Raw genomic sequence first — 25,462 nt, 5'->3', positions numbered from 1 at the left:
ATGTAGAGAGCTGTTTGGCTTTCTTGGAGCATACAAACTTGTGTTCCACCCTTTTTCTTGTTGATTCCATTGTTATATGACAGGGAGACAGTTTTAGCGGGAAATTTAACCAATTTTTACTAGTAATGGTTTTGCAGGAAGGTGATGATGGAACCCCTCTTCGAGCTCGGGGCCCCCTGCAGCTGGGGGAGCTGCAGAGCCCTTAAACCTACCTTGGGTACTGCTGCATTGTTTCGCCGGTGTTGAGGTTGACCAGGGGTGGGAAAATCTATGGGTGTCGCAAGGCTCAAATCACACTTGTGGCAAGGAATTACTTCTTTACGAGTTGAAGAGAAATCTTTTGACAAAATAAGTTAGGCTAAGTATTTTAAAATTATTTTGTACACATAATTTTCAATTCATTTTTATATTTTTAACTTAAACACATGTTTCACAATTTGAAGCCTGTTTATTCATATAATAATAATAATAATAATAATAATAATAATAATAATAATAATAATAATAATAATAATAATAATAATAATGTTTTATTTTCGCTGGCAGAGTTAAGGCCATAAGGCCTTCTCTTCCACTCAACCAGCCTTAATCAATATAATACATAAATTTAAATTACAAATATTTACTCTACACTTAAAAAGTTCTCCAGCAATATTCTTCACTACACATTTATTTAAATTTAGATAAATCTATAAGGTAAAGTAGTAACTTAATTTATGAGCTAATTTAATTCAATGAATTATAATTAATTTAATATTTGAAATAGCTAGTAAAATGATGAAAATTTAATTTAATATAACCTTACTAGGATTATGTTACAGGGAGAATATATATATATTTCTATTTCTATAATGAGAATATTAATGTAATTGCCATTAGAGGTTTTGTAAATCTATTTAGAGAAATTAATGCTAACAATAATAAGAATGGACAGATGTTAGTTTCATTATAAGTAACACATATTAATCAGTAATTCATCTGTTAAGTAAGAATTTATGTAATTTTGACCTAAATGAAGTTATTGTCTGAAACAAGAGAATAATGACTTTTCAGTAAAAATCAGTTGATCCATCACAATAAATTAAACTATATTAAATTGACAATAGACATTTCGCTATGTGTTTTGATAAATTGAAGTAGCTCTGTAGAGCCAGAGGAATCTGTATAAAATGATCTTTAAAGGGTTTTTTAGACATGGTTTGGAATTATGTAAAATAAACATGTTTAATATACAGCCTACTGGTACTACCTAAAACTAAATGGTTTTGTTCTAAATATTGTCCCTAAATAGGGTCTACTACCAAAAAAAACTACAAGAGCCTATTTTATATACTGTATACAAAAGATCTAAAAGGAAAGTTACCGGTATTGAACCTAAGCTCAGGGCCTTAGTTATTAGTGTTTCTTTTATTTTTTTTATTTTTTTTTTATTTTATTTTATTTTTTTTTCCAAATTTAAAATGGTAGAGCTTTGTTTAATGATCTCACTTTGCAGTACATCATTGCTAGAAATAATTTCCCTACCAGTATGAAATTCATATCAACACTTCCTGTAGTTGAGATATCAGGAATATTGTTCATTATAGATAAGTTGTAGATCTGTTATCTGTACAAGATAAATGACGTGTGTAGCCTGCCAGTGAAGAGAGGAACTGTCACCAGTCAGTATCCGTGATCAGGTGAAACACATTTCCATGTTACTTTCTGTGTGTATTTAGTATTGGTACGTACTGAGAATATTCATATTGATATTAAAACTTTAGGATCTGAGGTTGTAGGATAATAATTCAGAATAAACACATGTGCATATTAATAATTGCTGCTTGTGTGTCATTGCATTATGTACAATAGAAGATTACATTGTAGTTCATTGTAAAGTGTGGTATGTCTGAAAATCTAAATGGTATCTTCGCTAGGTTCAGTTATTTTTTTCATTAGCATTTGTAATTAAGCTTTTCCATCAGTATTTTCTGTGCATTTCTGTTCCATTTTATTTTATTGCATTCAATGCATTATGAAAATAATTACCATACTCTAAGAAGCACTCTCGTGTATTGTATGCTGTGCTACTCTATTTGTAATAAATCCATTAAACTAACTTTCTGTGCATTGGTCTGCATTTTGAAACTTTTTTCTATTGTTTTGCATCTGATATGCAAATCTGAATGGATTTTTTGTGCTGAATTCTAAAATAATCTCCAATTTCTTCCAACACGTTAGGCTTTCAACAAATCATAAAAAATGTGAATATGTGCTAATAAATAACATTATTATAATTATTGTTGTTGTTGTTGTTACTGTACCAATTACTCTTATGAAGTTTTGACTATTATGTTCATTACTAACCTTTCTTTATCTCAATATAGAGGAAACTGAGAATGAAAGCAGTAGTGGTAGTGACAATGGTAACAGTGTTCCTTGGATCTGTCTTCTGTGAAGAAGCTAATTTCCTATGCTCAGAAGAAGTTTGTAAGGTAATTTCATTGGTGAAGTTTTTTTTTTTTTTTTTCCTAAGTTACCTACTTGTTACAAATCATATCTTTAATGTAGATATTGGGAAGAAAATCATATGATCCGAAGTCAAAACTACCCATGAATTAATTAATAAATTTCGGGAGACAAAAAAATGTTGAAGTTAAGCACAGACAACGACATAAGGTCCTTACTTACTTATGACTTTTAAGGAACCCGGAGGTTCACTGAAAAAAATGGATGACATTGCATATCAAATGGACAATTCCTTACAGAAAATCCCTTCATAATTTTTTCAAGAAATGCACATAACTTAAGGTCCTGTGCAAAATGCTATAAAGTTTCTGAAGTTAAATCCATTGAAAATTTCTTTAAATACTTTATATAATGTACGAAACAAATCCACATAATCTGAAAGAAATTAAAAATAAAATCCGCGAAAAAAAAAGCCTCGAGAAATGTGGTGTGAGAGGGTAACTTCATAACCTGGTAGAGAATAAGGGTAACTTCATGAAAGTTACTAAAAATGTTTCAGTGTCTTCTTAATTGGATGAGTAAATGATGTTAAAGTGCTTATATTTAATAATTATTACATGCACAGTTAACATTCTGTTGGATTGCTGCTGCTAAGTTTTGCCTGTACCTGGTGTGTAGCAGTCTGCCTTGTGTGATGTTTTATTCGCCCCATGCAATGGATTTAATTAAAACAGTACCCTAGTTAAATTGGATCGGATTAGGGCTTCACTGGCTGGTTTTTGGAGGCTAGATCCGGAATGAATCCATGCACTTAAACTTGCATTGGCTCATAGTGTGCCCTATAGGCACTATGCAAGCTATGCCAGCACCGCAATCATGCAATTAAACATAGGAGAGTCATCGCACCAACAATGTATTTGTGGTCTAACACTCCAGCTCTTTTACTCAATGGAGAGTAAAAACGCTGAAAAAGCAATATTAATATTGTGTAGTGGATTGTTCTAATACAAAATAGACATACAGATCTACTAACTAATACTGACCGTAGTATGCCTTATGTTCCAAATGATGTAGTATGTTTGTCAAATTTTTGTTTTGTTCATAATCTTCCTTGTGATATCGATATTAGGAATGCTGGGGTTTATAAATACGAACACAATCAGTTCTACTTTACAGATTGTTAACTACTAAGATTTTACAGTATATAGGCTAACCTGTTAAGAAATCTGAAATCTGTAAAAAAAATTATAGATTCATAACATTGTAGGCTATTCGGAAGAGTAGGCCTACCTATTATAAAGAGTTTCATTAATGTTTTGTTGTAAAGATATGCCTTGATACCTATATAATATTTTAATAGGTACAGTACTGGTACTAGTATCTTTTAAGAATTACCGGTATAAGTTATTATAAAATTATTGTAGTAATTCTCAATGATTAATATTGATCTCCAGAATTAAAATGTGTCCTATTTATAGGAACTAATAGAGCAGGAACCATGTGAGAAGTTGCCTAAAAACTGCAACATCAGCAGTCCTACATTTAATGGCATTATGATGTTAGATCCTTCTGTCTGCAACTGCTGTGATTTCTGCCTGGAATATTTAAGTAAGTAGTTATTAGTTTAGTACGTAGTACCATTGGAGATACTGTCCACAAAAAAACACTCTTTTTTTTCTCTGATAGTTCTGACTTAAAAAAAAGAACGCGACATTCAGAAAAAGCGTTCAATTATCAAATTTAATCTTTTACAGTAATTGTGTAGAATATGTTACTTTTTATAAATTTGACATCAATATTTGTAGCCACACCTATGACATCATTGAGGAAACTGTTGTTGTTGTTGTTTTTTTCTAATGTCAGGCGTTTGACATTAACGTCATTTGACCTCTTGCACTCCAATATTTTTCAAAGATATTATCATGGTCAGCCACTGAAGCACAGATTTTGAGGTGTTCCGAATCCATTTCTTGGTTTGAGTTGCACAATGGGCAGTTAGGGGACTGATATATTCCAATTCTATGCAGGTACTTGGCCAGTCATGGCCTGTTCCCAGTCTAAATTCAGCTACAGACGATTCTCGTTGTAAATCGGGAATTAATTGTGGATTATGACGCAGAGAGTTCCGAAGTTCGTCATATATAAAGAGCTTAAAGCAATATCGAGCACCCCCGCTTTCATGAAAGCTTCGTATGGGAAAGGCCATCCACGTTTCCTGGTATTCAAGTGATCATACTGACATTGTACCGGTATTGTGTGCGCCTTATAACTTGAGCTCTGAGCCCCCTAGTCCTACAAACAAGAAGCAGTCAACACAATTCAGTTGATGGTCACTGCAGAGAAGGCATTGCTAACTGAATGAAAATCATTTGCTATTGGTACTACTGGCGAGTTTGAAATAATTTCATGTTTATTGCTTTCTAGGAGTTCCCAACTTTTAGGTGTCATGGACCTCTATAAGTTTCGACAGATCCCGTAAAATAGTTTGCATAATTTAGGCCAGTAAACACGTTCTATGCATTAATAGTACATTATGCAACGAGCCTATAATGGTAGTAATTAAGAAGTTTGTTTATGAAACGAGCGCAAGTGAGTTTCATAATTTTCATACGAGCGTCTTAATTACCATTATAGGGAAGTTTCATACGACTTTTTATGCTCGACCATATTTCTAACTTGAAATTATTCAGAAGTATTCATGTTATGGTTATGTGGAACGAGTGGAACTGACCTCAATTGTGAGATGTGCGCAGACGCGAAAGTATTGATTTTTTCCGAAACACGAATGTCATTGACCTTGATATAATCTAGAGAATAACATGAAGATTAGGCTTGATATAACCTGGAAATTGATTTAGAATTGAAAAACGAGATGACAGATTGAATTTATTTGAATATTATTTACAATTAACGCTAATTATTGTAGTAACAGAACATAACCTTCTGCGACAGTATTGGATTTCCAGCCTCCATGACTTTTCGTTAATTGTCTTTCGATTGCATATCCGAGAATAATCGATACTTGCGGTTTTATAATGGTACAATCAGTACAAAGGTGATTTTTCATTGGCTAAACAACTGAATTATAATGAATAGGTGTACTTTAATGAGGTGCATTAAAGGGCTACTACCAGGTGTATAATTACTACATTTCGGCATGGTCGAACATAAACATTTATATAGTATAGCGAATTAAACATTCTACATAAATTGATATCTGTATTCAATTTCTTCTTAAATAATCTGATTTACATAAAAACAAAATTATATTACAGTGACTTCAGCGTTATTTTGAGAACTTTCCTCCTATTTCGCTGTCACATGGCGATATGTCATCAGTATCACTGTCTTCTTCACACAGAAACTTCATCTATGAGTTTTTCTAGGATTCCATCTTTCTCCAGTATTCCTCCTCTAACTTCACGACGTGTTGACAATATGATTCCCAGTCCTATGGACTAACTGCTTCATTCTTTCGTTTGTCAGGTTCAAGAGGAGACACATCGAGGTGTCAACTGTTAGATTGTGCTCCCTTTTGTAATATTTCATTTTTCTTCAAGCAAGCTCAGTTGGGCTCAGATTACAGTTATGGGGCAGCAATCTGAATACTACTGTGTGACTAGTACATTCTAATAATTTGTTCAATCTGTATATTTTTTTTCTTTTGGCCTTTAGGAAGATTAACACTGCTTTAGCAAGGACATGTCAACATTCACATTCTTTCTCAGAAACCAATGAACCATCAACGCTTTCACTTGTTATTTAGATGATGTCTTATCATCTTATGCGCTATGATGTGGGGCATTATCCATCACAACCACTGAAGGAAGCAGGAGGCATTTTTGGGAAAACTCTCTCGCTCAACCATTTCTCAAAGTTCCCAGAGTTCATCTGCCCATGGCAATCAAAGGTAGCTGCTTCAGCTGGAAATATCAACTGCGCTTCCAGAGAATTGATATTTGCAATAATGAGTAGTTGTGCCACCACATTCTATTAATCCCATGACTTTGTCTGGATTTTGCCAATGTTTTCTCATTGTGAGATTTTTGTTCGCCCAGGACTTGTACAAGTAAAAGATTTCTCTGCCATTTTTTCTGTATTCTTTTATTTGGATGAGATACTTTGCCCGTCAGTCTACAATATCACGCGCTCAATTAGGAAGTTCATTGCATTTACTCTTGTGATGTAGATGGTGTCTGTAAACAAATTAAAATGGTGTTGTTTTTAGAAATATGTTTGTTTTTTTTAAACAGAAAAGCAGGAGGTTTTCTGTTTTAAAATTTCAGTTTCATACCTGGTTCCTGCAGTCTGTACATGGAGAAGTTGTGAATCCAGAAATATTTTTTATTGACGAGGCATGGCTACAATTATCAAGATGATAAATTCCCAGAATAATTACTATTTAAGCACTTCATCAATTACATGAGTGCCCATTAGGCTTACATGGCATTCATAATGTTAATAACATAGAGCGTATTCCGAATCTCAGTGCTGAACAATTTGATGGCATCACGGTGTTCCGAATTTCAATGATGACGTCACTGATGCTCCACCGGTGTCGCACCGGTTCCATCAAGGTGGTGGCAGTCTCCATCAGCCGCCATCAGTGAATTTGATTGGTTCTTGTATAGGGCGGGAATTAGCAGACGAATGACATCGTGCACTGTTGTGTCATGGCGGTGTGTTCCGCTTTGGTTCTGCTGTATTGTTTGTAATGAGCACAACGTAAAAGCAATATGTGAATGGCTTATGAGCGAACATGTCAACGGACAGTTATTACTACTGGTTCAATAAATAAATTGTTTATGCTATCTTTTCTTTGAACGAGATGACAGTACGGAAATTTCGCTACATCTTGCTAGCATAGCACAGACAACAACTTGTACAGCTGCCATGATAGCCATCGAACCTTCCAGCAGTTTTGTTCCTATTTCGCTGCAGCGTGACGTTATTGTTGACTGGTGAGATTCGGAATACGCTGATATTAACATTACACAAGAAGAACTAGGACTAATCCTCAACAATGTATTGAAAGTGATGCGAAGCTTATCTGTGATAAGATAGACGTATTTCTTTGTAATATTCGTAAATGTCTAATAATATGTTACATCTGAGTCATACCATGGTTCTTGCTTTACAGATGAAGGGGATGATTGTGTTCTCGATGGAACAGGACAGCCCCTATTTAAGTCTGTCTGTGGACCGGGATTATGGTGCAAAAAAGAAGGAAATGAAGAATTTCCGACCTGTGGTCGTAGTAAGATTATTATTATTATTATTATTATTATTATTATTATTATTATTATTATTATTATTATTAATGTTTAAATACATCATCACGGTGGTTTAGTAACTAGAGCACTAGACTTATAACCGTGTGAACCCAGGTTTAAGCCTTAGTGTAACTCTAGTTTATAACTTGTGTTGGGCAAGCCCGTGGTCCAGGGGTTTTCTCCGGGAGCTCTGGTTCCCCTGCAGCATCCCAACAAAGTATCGGTAAATTGGCCTACACAACTGGCTGCATATGAACGATTGACGAATAATTAAGTACCCGCCACAGTTGATAAAGCATCGTAAAATAAACAAATATAAAAAAGTACTCGCCATTAGTGAAAGAAAAAAAATGTTTGAATACATTGCACAGCTACTATAATTATTGCAGTACCAACAGGGATTAAAATTTTTAGTTGATTAGCTACTGTATACGGTTCACAATTATCCTTATTTCTCCTTGCTCATTTAAATGTTTTTCTTTTTCACCGCCAGAGGTGCAAGTAGCATCCACCAGTATGAAAAGAGCGAATTTTTTAAATGTAATTTCTCTTACAAGTTAGTACAGCGTCTATTTAAGTGTTAATTCATCAATTTATATATTAGCAATTCATTTGCAAGTATGGTGGGAGGATGATAATTTCCGCCAAAATTGTTAATACAGTATTTCTGTAACATGCCACACATAATATAGTCGAATGAATTACCGGTACCAGTAATACTTACACTATTTGGAGACTCATCTAGCACTAAGAGATTATTCATATGTGGAAGCTTTTATAAAGTTAAGAGATGTACTGTTCGATAATAGATGTATAGCAGAACACAAATATTGTGATTGTGGTCGTGGTAGTTGTTATGGTAGTCATAGTAGTGGCAGTATCAATAGCAGTGCTTTATTTAACGACTCTTTCAACTGCAGACGTATATTCAGCAACAAAATCCAACGTGTGGTGTGTAATGACCGACAAATTTTGTCTGGAGCTCTCTATTAGGGACAGGGTTCTTTTATGTGCTGTAACTCCACAATGTAGACCTCCCAACTTTACTTCCCTCCTAAGAATTTTATGTCACTTTAAAATCCATCGTTCACAGCCGAATTTGAACTCTTGGATCCAATGGCTAGCATTGTATCTTCTTTAGACCACCAAGGGCGACTACAAACTATTTGAATTATACATAGGTTGTAACTTTAATAATGGCAACTATTTATTTATTGGACTCTCACTCTGAGAGAGGAACATAGGTTAAGGGTGTTTGAGAATAAGGTGCTTAGGAAAATATTTGGGGCTAAGAGGGATGAAGTTACAGGAGAATGGAGAAAGTTACACAACACAGAACTGCACGCATTGTATTCTTCACCTAACATAATTAGGAACTTAAAATCCAGACGTTTGAGATGGGCAGGGCATGTAGCACGTATGGGCGAATCCAGAAATGCATATAGAGTGTTAGTTGGGAGACCGGAGGGGAAAACGACCTTTAGGGAGGCCGAGACGTAGATGGGAGGATAATATTAAAATGGATTTGAGGGAGGTGGGGTGTGATGATAGAGACTGGATTAATCTTGCACAGGATAGGGACCGATGGCGGGCTTATGTGAGGTCGGCAATGAACCTTCGGGTTCCTTAAAAGCCATTTGTAAGTAAGTAAGTAAGTAAGTAAGTAAGTAAGTAAGTAAGTAAGTATTTATTTATTACGAATATACAAGTTATACATCTGTGAAAATTCTACAGTCCTTCAATGTAGTAATCAAAATTGTCTACAACTTTTTGCCAGCGATGTGGAAGTCGTAGTATCCCTGTAGCAGCTCCTGTTCTGTTGATGTTTCTGATGGACCACCCTACTGCCTGCAGAATATCGGAAACAGTACGGAATCGAACGTCACAAAGTGGGTCCTTCATCTTTGGGATTAAGTCATAATCACAGGGGCTTAAGTCCGGTGAATATAGTGGATGAAAAAGCACTTCCCACCCCCCAGTGACGGTACAAATCAGTGTGCCGTGTGCGTCCTTGCGTTATCCTGCATTAGGCAATTCTTTAGAATACGAAACACAGTCATATACGATATTCCTATCTCCTGGGCTAACTCACATACCGTCTGTCGTCGATCATTGTCTAATAGCGCAGAAACAGCTTGCACTTCCTCTTCACTAACACTTGGATGACCCGACCAAGGCATGTTTTCTACGTGGTCACGCCCCTCATTGAAGGCTCGGACCCATCTTGCCACAGTGCTGTATGGTAAAGCCGTCTCTCCACATGCCTCAACAAGACCGTCAAGACATTGTCGTGCTGTATGACCACAGGCAGATTGAATTTTCAGCCAGGATTGCTGTTCCTGCTTTGTAAACATGGCGAAACACAACCGCTTAGAGCTATAACTAACAGGAGACTAACTTCAACTTTCCACAGCGCATGCGCTATGAGTTGAACGGAAGAGTCCTTTTAGGGGGGAGGAGGGCAGACATAGACTGACATGTGGTAAAAGTGACAACAGTTAACTCTGTCTCGTTTCGCTTTTACAGCAATGTTGCCACTATTAAAGTTACACCCCACGTACAAGGTGAGCCATTGTTCAACCATAATGTAGGCCTATAGTTTCCTTGATAATTTATGGAATAAAATCAGTTAAAAATGTTACTTTTTTCCAATGTTATGAAGTGAAGAGCTCAAACCTCTGGTAGACACTTTTCCCAATTCATTTTTCCCACTAACAGATAGTTCCAGACATGATGGTTCCAGTAGGGCCTAAACATAATTCTCTAAAGAAAATAATACCAATTGTCACCTTTTCCTAACTTCTTCATTTCTCAATCCATCTTTCCGAACGTCAAACACTTCAAAACTTTACTTTCTCAAAATTATTATTTTTTCAACCTATTCACAATTTGTTTAAAGATTCAATTATCCATTTGGTAATGTTACTTTATACATTAGGCCTATGCATTATAATCATTAAAAATTTAATTACCAATATCCAATTTCCGGTTGTGTATAGTACTCAAATTGTGTTTAATTGCTCGTAAATAGTTAAAATTTCACTTCTTTTATTATACTCCTCATATTTCTCTACATGTAAAAAATACGCTAGTTACGGAGTTGTCCCAGAGATGATGACTTTCATAATGTTTGTAATATAAATATCCATCAATATGTAAAAGTCTTTCCATACTGGTACTCTGAGAATTTACAATTTCATAAGTTTACCGTACATAGAATTCATGATAATTCAATAAAACAACATTCATTATTACGGAACATATAACAGAGGGTCGAGTAGATTGTCATAAGATTGTATTAGGAAATGTAGGTGATTGGGAAAAAAAGGATTGGGATAAGTGAAGTTGGAGAAGAGGAGTGGGAAAATGAGCATTGGAACTCACGCTATGTTGTCAATTTCAAACATTGGGAGAAAAAAGTAATTTGGAAAAATGGATTGGGAAAACTTATCACCAATCACTCCAACTAGCCACCTTCGTTCTCTATGCATTTTTGGTACTTTTTAAAGAAACTTTTCATCACTCCAGTTTCACTCCACTCCACTTTCATAAATTTTTTAACTTTTTAACTGCCTTTATTCTATAAATTGTTAAGAAAACTGTACATATGTATGGTTGTATCACTGTCAGTCTATGATAGGTGCATGCAGTAGCGAGGGCTACACTTAATAGCACATACTTCACCTTGGTTCTCACTTCAGTGGTTCTCTCTGTGGTTTATGATATGTAGATTGAGCCTAAGTATCTCAGTTAGTAAAGCAACCGATTTCAAACCAGATGCACCAGTTCAATTGATTAGTTGTTATATTTTTAAGATACGGTAATATAATTATACATAAATAAATAATATGATTGTTAAAAAATAGTTTTAATGAAATTCATGATTTGTTCTAATACATGATGGGTTACACTTTCTTTGTCAATAGTTGATTCAGAGTGTACGAAGAAACAAGATGAATATGATCAGAAATATGAGGATGGAAATTTGGGGTTTACACAGTTGCGACCTCAATGTGATGCTAAGGGCGAATTTAAACCAGCTCATTGCATCGCTGGCTCAATGTAAGTCAGCGCTAGAATCAATACTTCAAATACTTACAATAATTGAAGGGGTGAGAATGAGATAGTCCAAAGCCACACTTTTAACAAAAATGTTTTCTTTTGTGCGAGTTCATTTCTTATACTGTACATAATATGGGGAAGCTACTAGTATAATATTATAAAAATTACTCAATAAATGACGTAAGTATATACCAAAGAAATTATGATACCGTACCTAACAGCATGGACTCTAAACTTTTAACACATTCTCCTGCAAAATTTTGTTTGTGTGGCTTAGGACTATATAATTCTTACCTCTTCAATTTCTTATATGCTGAATTTATTTATATTAGATTTTAGGCTTTGGTTGTGATTGGATTGTGAAGAATAATTTGGTATTTTTACCTGTGTCTTGAGATTTAATAAATTAGACTTTTCAAATTACCTGCAGGTTCTATCATCAGAGTCGTTTAGCCAAACCCTGGAGAGGTTGTTTAATTTGTTTGGTCTGTTATGATGGAACCTACACAATTAGTTCTGAAACATCGGAGATATTAAAATAGTCTATCGTAAATCATAGGAAGAAAAGTAAAGAAGGTAAACTTGCGAATTGAAGTGTACTATAAACGTAACATGAGCTGCTGCCAAGAAGTCAAAAGGAGAATAGCAATAGCAAAGAAAGCTTTTAATAGAAAAAGGAGTATCTTCTGCGGACCTCTGGAGAAAGAACTAAGGAAGAGATTAGTGAAGTGCTTTGTGTGCAGTATAGCATTGTATGGAGGCAGAAACATGGACATTATGATGAAGCGAAGAGAAGCGACTAGAAGCATTTGAAATGTGGATACGGAGAAGGATGGAGCATGTGAAGTGGACAGACAGAATAAGAAACATAGCTGTGTTGAAAAGAGTGTACGAAGAAAGAATGATGCTGAAACTGATCAGAAAGAAGAAAAGGGATTGGCTGGGTCACTGGTTGAGAAGAAACTGCCTTCTGAAAGATGCACTGGAAGGAATGGTGAACAGGAGAAGAGTTCGGGACAGAAGAAGATATCAGATGATAGATAACATTAAGATATATGGATCATATGAGGAGATAAAGAGGAAGGCAGAAAATAGAAAAGACTGGAGAATGCTGAGTTTGCAGTGAAAGACCTGCCCTTGGGCAGAACACTATGAATGAATGAATCCTAAATCAATCTTAACAATCCAGTCATCGTGAAAGCAAATTCTGATTCTTTCTTTCTTTCTCTCTTTCTTTCTTTCTTTCTTTCTTTCTTTCTTTCTTTCTTTCTTTCTTTCTTTCTTTCTTTCTTTCTTTCTTTCTTTCTTTCTTTCCCTCTCCTCCCAACATATTGGGCATAGCAGACTCCTTTCCAGGCCTTGGGTGATACTACTACTTTATGTTTTCAGACATGTATCCTGAAGTGAGAGACATATTCTACTTTTTAAGTTCTTGTTTATAGAATGTTTAACAATAAATGAAACTTAGTATCATAGAGATGATGTGATGATTGTGAATTAGAAAATAAGTAAATAGAGATTTGGAAGAAGTCGAATTTTTATTCGAGGACATGATGACTAATCCATTCTGTGATTCAGCGAGTGAATGAGTAAGTAAATCTGTGGCCATAATTGTTCATAATGGTTCTTTTAAAAGGTATTTAATTGATTATAGGTCATTTGTTATCTCGTGAAACCAAATGCATGTATGCACCGTGGCTTACAGTAAAAACCTTACAGTAGGGAGTAGGGGAGCTAGCTAGCTGCAAGTAGAAACATAGCAAGGGAGGGAAGATTCGCAGTTCACTTCCTGCTTCTCTTTACACGCAGGTAAGTTTCACGAGATAACGAATGATCTATAAAATTATAATTCTCGAAAGTTTGAATTATGGAATAATGTAATGGTTAATAGAAGTTGGTATTATATCTTTTGAAATCAATAAAATAAATTTTTTAATCAATGAGGTGAATTGTAATCTTCCGGGCTCTGTTTTTTGTGGAAGGTAGTATCAAATGAACTATCGGCTTATTAGACAATAAAAGAGATATAATAATTATAGGTACATAAAAATAAAGCCTTCAATATCATTGATGCAACACAAAAGAAATAGGTATTTTGATATTGCAAAAGAAAGGAAAAAGAAAATATTTTCAGATTAGCTGTAGAGATAAGAAATGCTGAAAAATCCTTAGGAAGGCCAAGAGCATGTTTACAGTGTAGTAGTAGTAGTACTGTAACAAAATAAGTTGGCATGATACAAGACAATTACAGTAGAGTCAGGAAAGATGCTGGAAATAGAGAAAATAAGTTGGAAAGTAATCACCTATTGTAAAAGAGAACTTGAGAAGAGATTTTGCTTGCAGACGGTCCACAAGAATTGAAATGCCTTTGCACAATAATGAAAAATTGTAAATATGGTCAGTTGGTGACCATATATTATTTAAGGACAAATATAATACTATGTGTATTTAGAATACTAATTACCAGTATTACAGAAAAAAAAAACTATTAAAATATCGTTCTGCTATAAAAAGAATGTTTTATCGACATAAGAATTGTACCAAGTTAATAAAATACCGGTAGTATAAATTATATATAATATGTGGGTTAGCTTACTTTCTCACTGACTCATTCTGTGTTAGTTGCATTATTATAGTACCGGTACTCAACTTAAACATGTAGCCTATACTCGTAATCTCAAAAGGTACAAAATAGAACCGCATAATATTTTGATCTTTTTTAGTTTTTAGTTACTACTTGTTTATTTTTTTGTTTTATAGTTGTTACTGTATAAATCCAGATGGCGAAAGAATATTTGGGGAAAAAGTTTTTTCAGCTTCCAGCATTCAAGATCAAATGACTTGTGGTACGTAGAATCTGTTGCAAATATCAGCTATAATTATTAATATTACAATATTAAATATTTTAATAGTAATGATACTAAGATTATAAATATTTTCCATTCAAATTTTGCAACTACTAATTTATTACACATTACATACTTTAAATTACTACTAGCCTTGTCAACGTATTTATTATTCAAACATTTCTTGTAAACAATTGAAATAATGTAAGAAATGTCTTACTTTTCTTTGTCTTCTTCTCTGTCGAAATTTAGAGCTATTTAAACATGTTCTGGCTCCAAATGTTTCTTTTATGATTTTTAAAGTAGGCATTTTAAAATGGCCCTGAAATTTTAAAAATTATTTTGACGTTTCTGAAATTAGTTTTTCTGTTTGAAATTATGATACTGGTAGTGAATATTTTGCTGATCATTAAATTTTCTGCAAATCAAGATTTCAGGTATAACTCCCTGTAAAGTTGATTTGAATAATTTCGAGGGAAAAATTGTTCCGGAGCCGGGTATCGAACCCGGGACCTTTGGTTTAACGTACCAACGCTCTACCACTGAGCTACTCGGGAACTCTAACCGACACCGATCCAATTTTTCCCTCTATATCCACAGACCTCAAAGTGGGCTGACAACCGTCAAGCAACCAACTTCGAGTGCACACTAACTCCGTGTGACTTGAATTGTGGTTTTCTGTTAACGAACAGTGACGTGTATATGCAAATCAAGATTTCAGGTCACTGTTCGTTAACAGAAAACCACAATTCAAGTCACACGGAGTTAGTGTGCACTCGAAGTTGGTTGCTTGACGGTTGTCAGCCCACTTTGAGGTCTGTGGATATAGAGGGAAAAATTGAATCGGTGTCGGTTAGAGTTCCCGAGTAGCTCAGTGGTAGAGCGTTGGTACGTTAAACCAAAGGTCCCGGGTTCGATACCCGGCTCCGGAACAATTTTTCCCTCGAAATTATTAAATTTTCTTTTCTTTTTGTTTGTAAGTGTTATATTTGGGATTACATTTTTTTACTATATTTTCTACATATTTCTCTCTCCTCTCACATCAATCAATCAGTAAATATGCTTCTCTCTTCCTTCACATCAATCAATCCATCCACCAATCAGTCAATTTATCAATACAATCAGTCAGTCAATCAGTCAGTCAGTCAGCCTGTCAATTCTAAAGGCTGTTACCTTGTTGCTTCAACCATGTTTTTCTGTCCTCTACTTTTTTTTTTAGATTCTTCATAGATATTACACTTCATTCTACTGAAAATATTTTTTATATATTTTCTCCCTCCACATATCTGTATTTAACTCATGTATGTTCTCTTATTACTTAACTGTATCTATATCTCCTCTGACGAATCACATCTCAACCATTTCTGTTCTCCTTTTATTGCCTTTTCTCGGACACCAGTATTCCTAACCATAAAGCAAGAAATTTGTAAATTATCATTATTGTGTTTTTTCTAACTTATATTTTGAGTTCTCTCATAATGGTAGCAAGTATTATTTGAAACTTGGATAGTTTATTACATTGCAAACCACGAAAGTTTGACTTACAGTATGATTTAATTATCACATTAGTTTTTTAATCTTATGTATTAATCACTCATAAGCAGCAAAGTGAAATTATAACTGAACTATCTCAGTTATTGTACATAAATAAATGCAGGTATTTGTGATAAATTTATAAAGAATACCTAATTTGAACGTGAAGTATTTTATTACAGAATGTTCCCTGGCCGCATGGAAGGCTGAGCAGCTTGCCAAGGAAATGGGAGTTTATTCACAGTCAGTACATTGTCTTGACGATGGTCGTTATGACCCTCTTCAGTGTAGTGACGACATGTGCAGATGCCTTAAGACAGAAACCAATGAGCTGGATATGAGTGAGGACGGTATTCTCGAAATTAATCTCATGGAAGGCAGCCCATCTTGCTGTGAGCATCTCATTTTGTCTTGAACTCCCTCTGAAAATACTTCTTCGTCTTCAGAGCAATCTAAAATGGTCTGAAGCAGTTATGTCTATTATTCTGGTCCCTTGTGTGTCCCATTCAAAAGGATTAAACAGGCAAGCCAGAGTCAACTATGAACTTGCATAAGATAAAGGATCCAAATCTACTTTAGACATTAGAGCAGAATATGTGAGGAAGTTTCTTCTTCCCTCCCACATAGTCTACACTTGGGGTCATAAGTAATGCCCATGACATGTCCCTAAAGACGGCATTATCTTGCCAGTATATTTTAACTGAATTCATGCATTTTCAGTTCAATATGTAACACAGGCCTGTCAAGTGTCAGCTTTTAAAGCTGACAACAGCATTTTCTAAGGTTTGTCAGCCTGTCAGCCTGTCTGCTAATAAGTAACTAAACAGTAAGAAACCAAACCTAAACCATCCCAACCCAATAAAATTTTAATTATATTAGGGCTAATAATTAAAAATATTATAGATATTACAAATATAAGAACCAATAAATTAAATCGATTAATATTTATATCCCCATCTATATAATCATCACTATACAAAATAACTAAAGAAGAAATAAAAAAAAAAAACAAAACAAAACCTATAAATACCCGTTTGTCAACTTTTTTCACAAGTGCTGTGCCAGACTGTATTTTGTGTAATTCAGTTTATTTCAATTTAAACTTTTATGGAAACTTCAAAACTCATTTAATGATCCCATGACAGAAGTTTATTTATTCTTCTTGTAGTGCCTATGTTTAATTCTTTCAATTTGACTCTGCAGAAAGAGCCATCATCCATATACAGAGTGTTTCAGAATTCAACCGAAGAAATTTATCTGGTTATAGAGGAGTTGTAGACAAGCAATTTGATGTAAGAGACTCAGAATATCCGACGAAAAATATCTGAATTATCAGTTGTTAAAGTTGTTTATATTAAGATACTCATATTTCAATATAAAAATGAAATACAGGCATGGAATGGTATGTGATGGTTTCGATTCTTATTAGAGACTGCATGAAGCCCAACTGTTAAGAACTAATCAACCGCATTCTCTAAATTTAATCTTCACAAAATTTGTAAAATTGCCGCCAAATAATGAGACAGCACTCCACTGCACTGCTTGTTTCACCCTCATTCGTTTTCGTTATTGTAGCCTATCTATTTTAGAATAACGTTAGCAACAGACATAACTCTGTCTTCCATTGTATGTTGCAAATTAAACTATGAGGGAAAGTGCCTGAAGAAATATTTGATGAAATATATTTTAATATAGGCAGACGTGCTACTGAAGAGTATAATAAAAGTAATTCATAGTATTCTGGCTGTTCATGTTGTGTGTTTCACATTTTCAATTCTGAATAATTTGTTATTGTATTTATGGTAATGTATTTACTTATAATGTTTCTTATGAAAATAATAATTAATGGTGTCAGCTTTTTCTGTTGTTATTGTCAACTTTTTTTTAACACGATTTCCAGTTTATTTTACAATTTAATTTGGCAGCCCTGTATGTAGAAAGACTCTCAATATGAAATGTAGCTTATTTCATAGCTGATATTTCACTCCAAGCTTTTTATAATTTCTTATCTTTTATATTCTGAATACAGCGTTTGTGTAAAGATAGTAAAGGACTCTGTTACATTAATGGATCCTAAATTCCTAGTTTTTGTCAAAGTATGAGCTACTAATGTCACCACTGTTTCAGTTGACTCCAAAATACACGAGAAAGGCAGATACAAGCAGAAATGTGAAGAAAAAGCTCTTAAAATGATGCAAGAAGCACAAAACCTTCTGGATGAAGGCATTATTCCAATTGGTTTTCGTTTACCAGATTGCCAATATGATGGCCGTTACAGTAGAGTCATGGTGATGGATACAGAGTGAGTGAAATACTATTCTTTGTGTATACATGTTATTGAAAATATTCTTTTCAGAACAATAATTTGATAGTTTAACACCTTACGTCTATTTCTTTTTTTTTTTTTTTCAGATTTCTTGAATGAATACCGTATCACACGTTTGTCGTTTGTTTCGTTAATCTCTTACAAGGGAACCTTCAACTAGCTTATGTCATGTTGAGATTCTTTTCCAAACTTTGCACACTGAAGGGCCTTGTTAAGAAAAGGCATTAACAAAAATTAGCCCATTATCTACACTGCAGGTTATTCTTTTGGAGGTAACTTTATCAGTCGAAACAAATTGAGTAGCCTCACACTAGACAGATACGCACATGCTTCATCTGCCATGATGTTTACGTTGCATCGCAGTAATAGCAAGGAAGTAGGGATGGGGCTGTATTGCTGAACTGTATATTGAAGATCATTCCGATATTATATTAATTACAAAGTTTTGCCACATTCTTCGTTTTAAATTTATAAAAAAATATTATTAAAATGAAACAAAACAATAATTTGATCTAGTAGATATTAATGAACATCCATTAGATGACTACATTTACACAGTGATATGAATGACCTTAAATGCACGATAATTAAAAGTATGAAACAAAATAATCGAAACAGTGCTTTGTGTACGGTAGTAGTAACATACTTAAATTGTATTTTGTGGGAAATAGAATAGAATCCTTATGTATTCATATGCACTACTACGCATAATCCTTCAATAAAATTGAAGATATGCTACTACTGCTGCAACAGCTGACCTTGTAGGTCCGGAACTTACAATAGATTTACAATACTTACTTACTGGCTTTTAAGGAACCCGGAGGTTCATTGCCGCCCTCACATAAGCCCGCCATTGGTCCCTATCCTAAGCAAGATTAATCCAGTCTCTACCATCATATCCCACCTCCCTCAAATCATTTTAATACAATAGATTTACAGTACCTCTATAAATTAAAAAAATGGACAGACATGATGTACGGTAATTAATAATATCAATAAGAATACTGAAGATGGGATACATTATCCCGAAACACGCATTTGTCCATAAAAATAACAAGTTGCTAACTGTATAGACGGTCAATATATAATAATAAAAAATAATAAAGTATACTGATAATGAATGTTTATATTCATTCATTCATTCATTCATTCATTGTTCTGCTCAAGGGCAGGTATTTCACGCAAACTCAGCTTTCTCCAATATTTTCTATTTTCTGCCCTCCTCCTTGTCTCCACATATGATCCATATATCTCAATGTCGTCTATCATCTGATATCTTATTTTGCCCCGAACTCTTCTCCCAACCTGGGCCAGGATCGAACCTGTAACCTTGGGCACAGTAAGCCAGCACTCTACCAGATGCTCTACCCAGGCCGACACTCCAGCCTACGTTTTTACATCGAATGAACAGCTGCAATTGATAACTAGTGATTTTCATTTTGCTCTCGCACCACAGATTACTTTACTTGCTTTAAATTGGAAGTTATATTTTTGTTGTTCACTGCAACTCCAGCCTTTTTTTTTTTTTTTTTTTTACGTCTAATGAATAACTGCAATTGATGAGTATGATTTTCATTTTGTTGTCTAATGGAAATACTTTTATGGTTTTAACAAATGTTAAAAAGAAAATTGCACATAGGAATAATTATTTTGAAATTATTTAGCAGTAAAAAATCCCTTCCCTAATAATTGTGTATAGACTATTGTAATAACAGCTTTTTTCAGCTAGTTAGAAATATAATTATGAATTTATTGACCACATGCAGATTTGATTAAAATCAAGTAATTGTTTCTTCATTTTGTCACAGATTTATAATTTATCTAACTTAATGTTAAGCCGCATGAATACTTATCACGACAATAAACACAAGAGCTTTGCCATTCATTATTTATTCATATGGAGTCCTCTAGAAATCATTAACACACATCGTACTTGAATTCAAATGACTGTTGCAAGGATTACATGACTCTTGTATTTTTATTTCTAGGTTACTTTAAGAATTTATATTCAGTATTCATTGATCTTACAGAAGTAGCTTTCATTAAGATAAATTAAATATACGTGTTCCTTGTCAAGTACTCATTCAAATGCTGAATTAAAAAAACGCACATCTAAGTGAATGGCTAAAGTGTTTGCTTTTCATGCTGATAATTCAAATCCCCGTGAGTTCAAGTGGAATTTGTTGTGAACAAAGATGTTTCATGGTGGTAGGTTTTCGTGGAGTACTTCCTACTGTCATTTTACCATTACTTCAATAATCATCATCATCATCATCATCATCATCATCATCATCATCATCATCATCATCATCCTGTAGATTACTTCACTTGGTTCACCAAGGGCAATGCTGCAGAGACCAAAAGATCTACAGTTTCGGAGTGTCATTCCTACAGAGGGATGCTTGAGTGAATGACGCAGAGTCAAATATACTTATTTACTTACTGGCTTTTAAGAAACCCGCAGGTTCATTGCCGCCCTCACATAAGCCTGCCATTGGCCCCTCTCCTGAGCAAGATAAATCCAGTCTCTATCATCATATCCCACCTCCCTCAAATCCATTTTAATATTATCTTCCCATCTACGTCTCGGCCTCCCCAAAGGTCTTTTTCCCTCTGAACTTCCAACTAACACTCTATATGCATTTCTGGATTCGCCCATACGTGCTACATGCCCTGCCCATCTCAAACGTCTGGATTTAATGTTCCTAATTATGTCAGGTGAAGAATACAATGTGTGCAGTTCTGTGTTGTGTAACTTTCTCCATTCTCCTGTAACTTCATCCCTCTTAGCCCCAAATATTTTCCTAAGCACCTTATTCTCAAACACCCTTAACCTATGTTCCTCTCTCAAAGTGAGAGTCCAAGTTTCACAACCATAAAGAACAACTGGTAATATAACTGTTTTATAAATTCTAACTTTCAGATTTTTTGACAACAGACTGGATGATAAAAGTTTCTCAACCGAATAATAACAGGCATTTCCCATATTTATTCTGTGTTTAATTTCCTCCCAAGTATCATTTATATTTGTTACTGTTGCTCCCAGGTATTTGAATTTTCCCACCTCTTCGAAGGATAAATCTCCAATTTTTATATTTCCATTTTCGTACAATATTCTGGTCACGAGACATAATCATATACTTTGTCTTTTCGGGATTTACTTCCAAACCTATTTCTTTACTTGCTTCAAGTAAAATTCCCGTATTTTCCCTAATCGTTTGTGGATTTTCTCCAAACATATTCACGTCATCCGCATAGACAAGAAGCTGATGTAACCCATTCAATTCCAAACCCTCTCTGTTATCCTGGACTTTCCTAATGGCATACTCTAGAGCAAAGTTAAAAAGTAAAGGTGATAGTGCATCTCCTTGCTTCAGCCCAAAGTGAATTGGAAATGCATCTGACAGAAACTGACCTATACAAACTCTGCTCTACGTTTCACTGAGACACATTTTAATTAATCGAACTAGTTTCTTGGGAATACCAAATTCAATAAGAATATCATATAAAACTTCTCTCTTAACCGAGTCATATGTCTTTTTGAAATCTATGAATAACTGATGCACTGTACCCTTATACTCCCATTTTTCCTCCATTATCTGTCGAATACAAAATATCTGATCAATAGTTGATCTTTACGCCTAAAACCACACTCAAATATACATCATTGGATAAAATAATACTCTATTACAAGGGTAAAATAATTTGTATAATTAATACAACATTTCATTGCAATCATTATTATTCTGCTTTACTTCTTTCAACAGGAAAATATGTGTGGACCCTGATGGCAACAGTTTAGGATACAAGATATTGCGAAATGACAGTTTATCCGATATAATGGACTGTAGTAAGTATCCTATATGTGAAGCTATAAAAATGAATAGCCTATTTTTGACTGCTAAGGACATACATATTAAAATATAAAATTTTACCGATTTCTTAAGTTATATTTATATCTCCTCTTACTTTTTTGTCACTAATTCGTTCTTTTTTCTTTCTCTCAACATTAACAACACCACAACCACCACCACCACCACCACCACCACCACCACCACCACCACCACCACCACCACCACCACCACCACCACCACCATAGCCGCACCATCACTGCCACTATCACTGCCACCACTTACACTATCACCACCCCTAACACAACAACAAAACTTCTTCCTCTTCTCCTAAACGTTTTTAACTCCATTTTACTTCTTTTCACCACCTCCTTTCTCCCCTCTGCTTTTCTTCCTATATCTCTCGTCTTTCAACTTCTTTTTGTATTACAGTATATTCAACTCTTATGAAAATGAATTATGGTGATTGATGAGCATTTGATTCCGAACTTCTGTAGCCATTTTCTTACCTGTTTGATTTCCTATTAGATTGTGCACGGACTAGGTGGCTGCTAGAACGTGAAGAAGTGGAGGAGTTGCCAAATTGCTGTAGCAACGGGAATTTTAATCGGATACAGTGTAGACGTGGATACTGCTTCTGTGTCGATTACAATGGCAATCAGGAAGGATTAGAAGTTCCTGAGGAAGACAGAGACAAGGTCGAATGCGGTGATGGATGTGCTTCATGTGCTTCGTGCAATGAGAAGCAAGGGAAGGCGAGCCAGGGCTTCTTGTTCCCCCGCAACAGGCTGCAGTGGAGCGAACAAGACTCCCCTGACTACTACTACTAGTTTCCGTTTTCTTGACCTTAACTTGGATACTGCAATTAATTTCTTCGTATTTAAGATAGATTGAGTAATCAGTGCACTACTACTGTTTGAATAGGCCTATAGCAGAATGTTGTACATAACTACTAACTCCTGGTCCTTGTGTTGTAGAAGGAGAGTGTTCAAGAACAAAGATTCTTAGACTTTAGAACTGCTGCTGCTCCTGCTGTTGCTGATACTGCTGCTACTACTACTGCTTTATTTTTCTTCTCATCACCATTTTCTTTTCTCTTTCTCGTCTACCACTTATTCTCTTAAGATATATGAAATTTGCTGTTTTAAATAAATTAATTTAAATTTATTGAATAGAAAATATGTTTATTGTTATTATACTTTCATCTTTATAAATTGTTAACAAGTGGCACACAATGGAGTTGGTCCTAGGTACTATATTATCTGGTAGAGAATAGTAAATTTTGCATTTCTTTAAAATTTAAAATTTACTTGTAGAACATGAATATGACTTATACTTTTTTAGACTGGCACACAGACAAGAATTTAAAATTGTATTTTTGTCTGTTTTTACACGTTTGGTTTTATAAATAGTAGAAAATTCGAAAAACTACTTGAGTTAATAAATTCATTAAAATTTAATAATAAATCAAACATCTGTGATACATTACTGAATGAAAATCATTTCAACTTAAGCCTTCAAAAGATACTTTGTTACTACGAATAGAAGTTGTATAAATAACTATTTTAGCAAGATATATTTTTTTTGCTGCTGTTAGTATATTATGTACTATGTTTCACCTGTTTGTAATAAATGAATGTAAGTGCTATTGTCTTTTCATTTAGACATTATTGTTGTTGTTGTTATTATTATTATTATTATTATTATTATTATTATTATTATTATTATTATTATTATTATTATTATTATTATTATTATTATTATTAGCCACCGGCGTGGCTCAGTCAGTTAAGGCGCTTACCTGCTGATCTGAAGTTGTGTTCGGGCACAGGTTCGATCCCTGCTTGGGCTGATTACCTGGTTGGGTTTTTTCCAAGGTTTTCCCCAACTGTAAGGTGAATGCCAGGTTATCTATGGCTAATCCTCGGCCTCATCTCGCCAAATACCATCTCGCTATCACCAATCTCATCCATGCTAAATAACCTAGTAGTTGATAGAGCATCGTTAAATAACCAACTAAATTATTATTATTATTATTATTATTATTATTATTATTATTATTATTATTATTATTTTAATACCATAGGCTATTCATCGAAGTCGTGATTGAATAGTTGAATAACTGGTTTATGCTGTAATATTGATAGTGGCAGAGCCTGATTATGAAGTAGAATTTTGGAATTCTACACTTACCTATCTTACTCAGTTTATTTTAATAAACTTGGGGATGTTCCAAAAAAATACAGCCCACAAGAGTCCACTGTCTACTCCGTCTACACTTAAGGCACTAATTCTGTACAGGCCCACAGTTCATGGATCCAAATCTTGGCGAAGACAGTACTACTGAGGGTACTTTAAGAAATTGTGTGCTTGAATGAAAAGACTCGGGACGAAACTTACCAATCCAATCAGAAAGTAATTTGAAATTCCTTAATAATGTAAAAACATGTTGTCACTCTCTAAATTAAAATATGTTTCTTCGGTCCCTTACTAGATTTCTGAAATTGACTGGTAAATGACAATTTTCATTTTTCCTGCTATCATTTAGTCTAACAAATTCTGTCTTTAAAAGGTGCCTCTCAGATTGAATTCAATTCTGTCAAACTAGTAGGATTCTAGAAAGGTAATTTTTAGCTACATATAGAGGTACTAGTATTGGAAAACAACATTCTAGCTTACTTAATCATTTTCCCATTAAAATAAGCTTATACTGAGTAAATCAAATCCGTCAGGATCGCAACATAACACAAGTTTAATGATGAACGCACTAATATAAGCCAAGAACCACAACACAGCTGTTGGATGACGAAACAATGCATGCTGCTCTGTCAGCTATTGCTGTCACATTCATATGAGGTTTATAAATGAGTCAGTATGAAGCTCAAGGTCTGAAACAGTGGTTGCATGTGCGTTAAAGTGGAAGGATATAGTATTGAATACAATAAGAATAATAGACTCCATTTTTTTAAGTTACTATCAATTCTAAGAGACATATGGTAAAAATTTTTCGTCCCTTTTCATGAACTAGCAGAGATTTGGATTTTTCCAACAAGATTCAGCAACAACGCATAGGCTTACAGCTGATAATTTCATGGACGTACTTTGTTAAGTGTTTGAGGATAT

At 34.4% G+C, this 25,462-nt stretch overlaps 1 protein-coding gene across 2 annotated transcripts; it reads left to right on the top strand.

Moving 5' to 3' along the window:
• Positions 1–1,603: 1,603 nt before the first annotated feature.
• Positions 1,604–23,985, top strand: LOC138702430 (uncharacterized). 2 transcript variants are annotated; one of them, XM_069829925.1, is made up of 10 exons: positions 1,604–1,723; positions 2,367–2,474; positions 3,927–4,056; positions 7,589–7,705; positions 11,648–11,783; positions 14,544–14,629; positions 16,345–16,554; positions 18,290–18,464; positions 22,256–22,338; positions 22,868–23,985. In XM_069829925.1, the coding sequence occupies exons 2-10, from the start codon at positions 2,379–2,381 to the stop codon at positions 23,167–23,169; spliced, it is 1,335 nt and encodes a 444-aa protein (XP_069686026.1). In that variant the 5' UTR covers positions 1,604–1,723; positions 2,367–2,378; the 3' UTR covers positions 23,170–23,985. The 2 variants fall into 2 exon arrangements, with proteins under 2 accessions (XP_069686026.1, XP_069686027.1); XM_069829926.1 differs by having other exon boundaries at positions 1,633–1,679.
• Positions 23,986–25,462: the final 1,477 nt, after the last annotated feature.

This window comes from Periplaneta americana, chromosome 1, assembly GCF_040183065.1.
Source record: "Periplaneta americana isolate PAMFEO1 chromosome 1, P.americana_PAMFEO1_priV1, whole genome shotgun sequence".
In the NCBI taxonomy this organism is placed as follows: Eukaryota; Metazoa; Arthropoda; class Insecta; order Blattodea; family Blattidae; genus Periplaneta; species Periplaneta americana.
Note: the sequence above shows the minus strand (reverse complement) of the source record. Positions and strands in the feature narration are given on the sequence as shown.

Coding starts and splice junctions, on each gene's coding strand:
- LOC138702430 (XM_069829925.1), top strand. CDS start 2,379: ATGAAAGCAGTAGTGGTAGTGACAATGGTAACAGTGTTCCTTGGATCT. Junction 2,475..3,926: donor GCTCAGAAGAAGTTTGTAAG/GTAATTTCATTG, acceptor TCCTATTTATAG/GAACTAATAGAGCAGGAACC. Junction 7,706..11,647: donor ATTTCCGACCTGTGGTCGTA/GTAAGATTATTA, acceptor CTTTGTCAATAG/TTGATTCAGAGTGTACGAAG.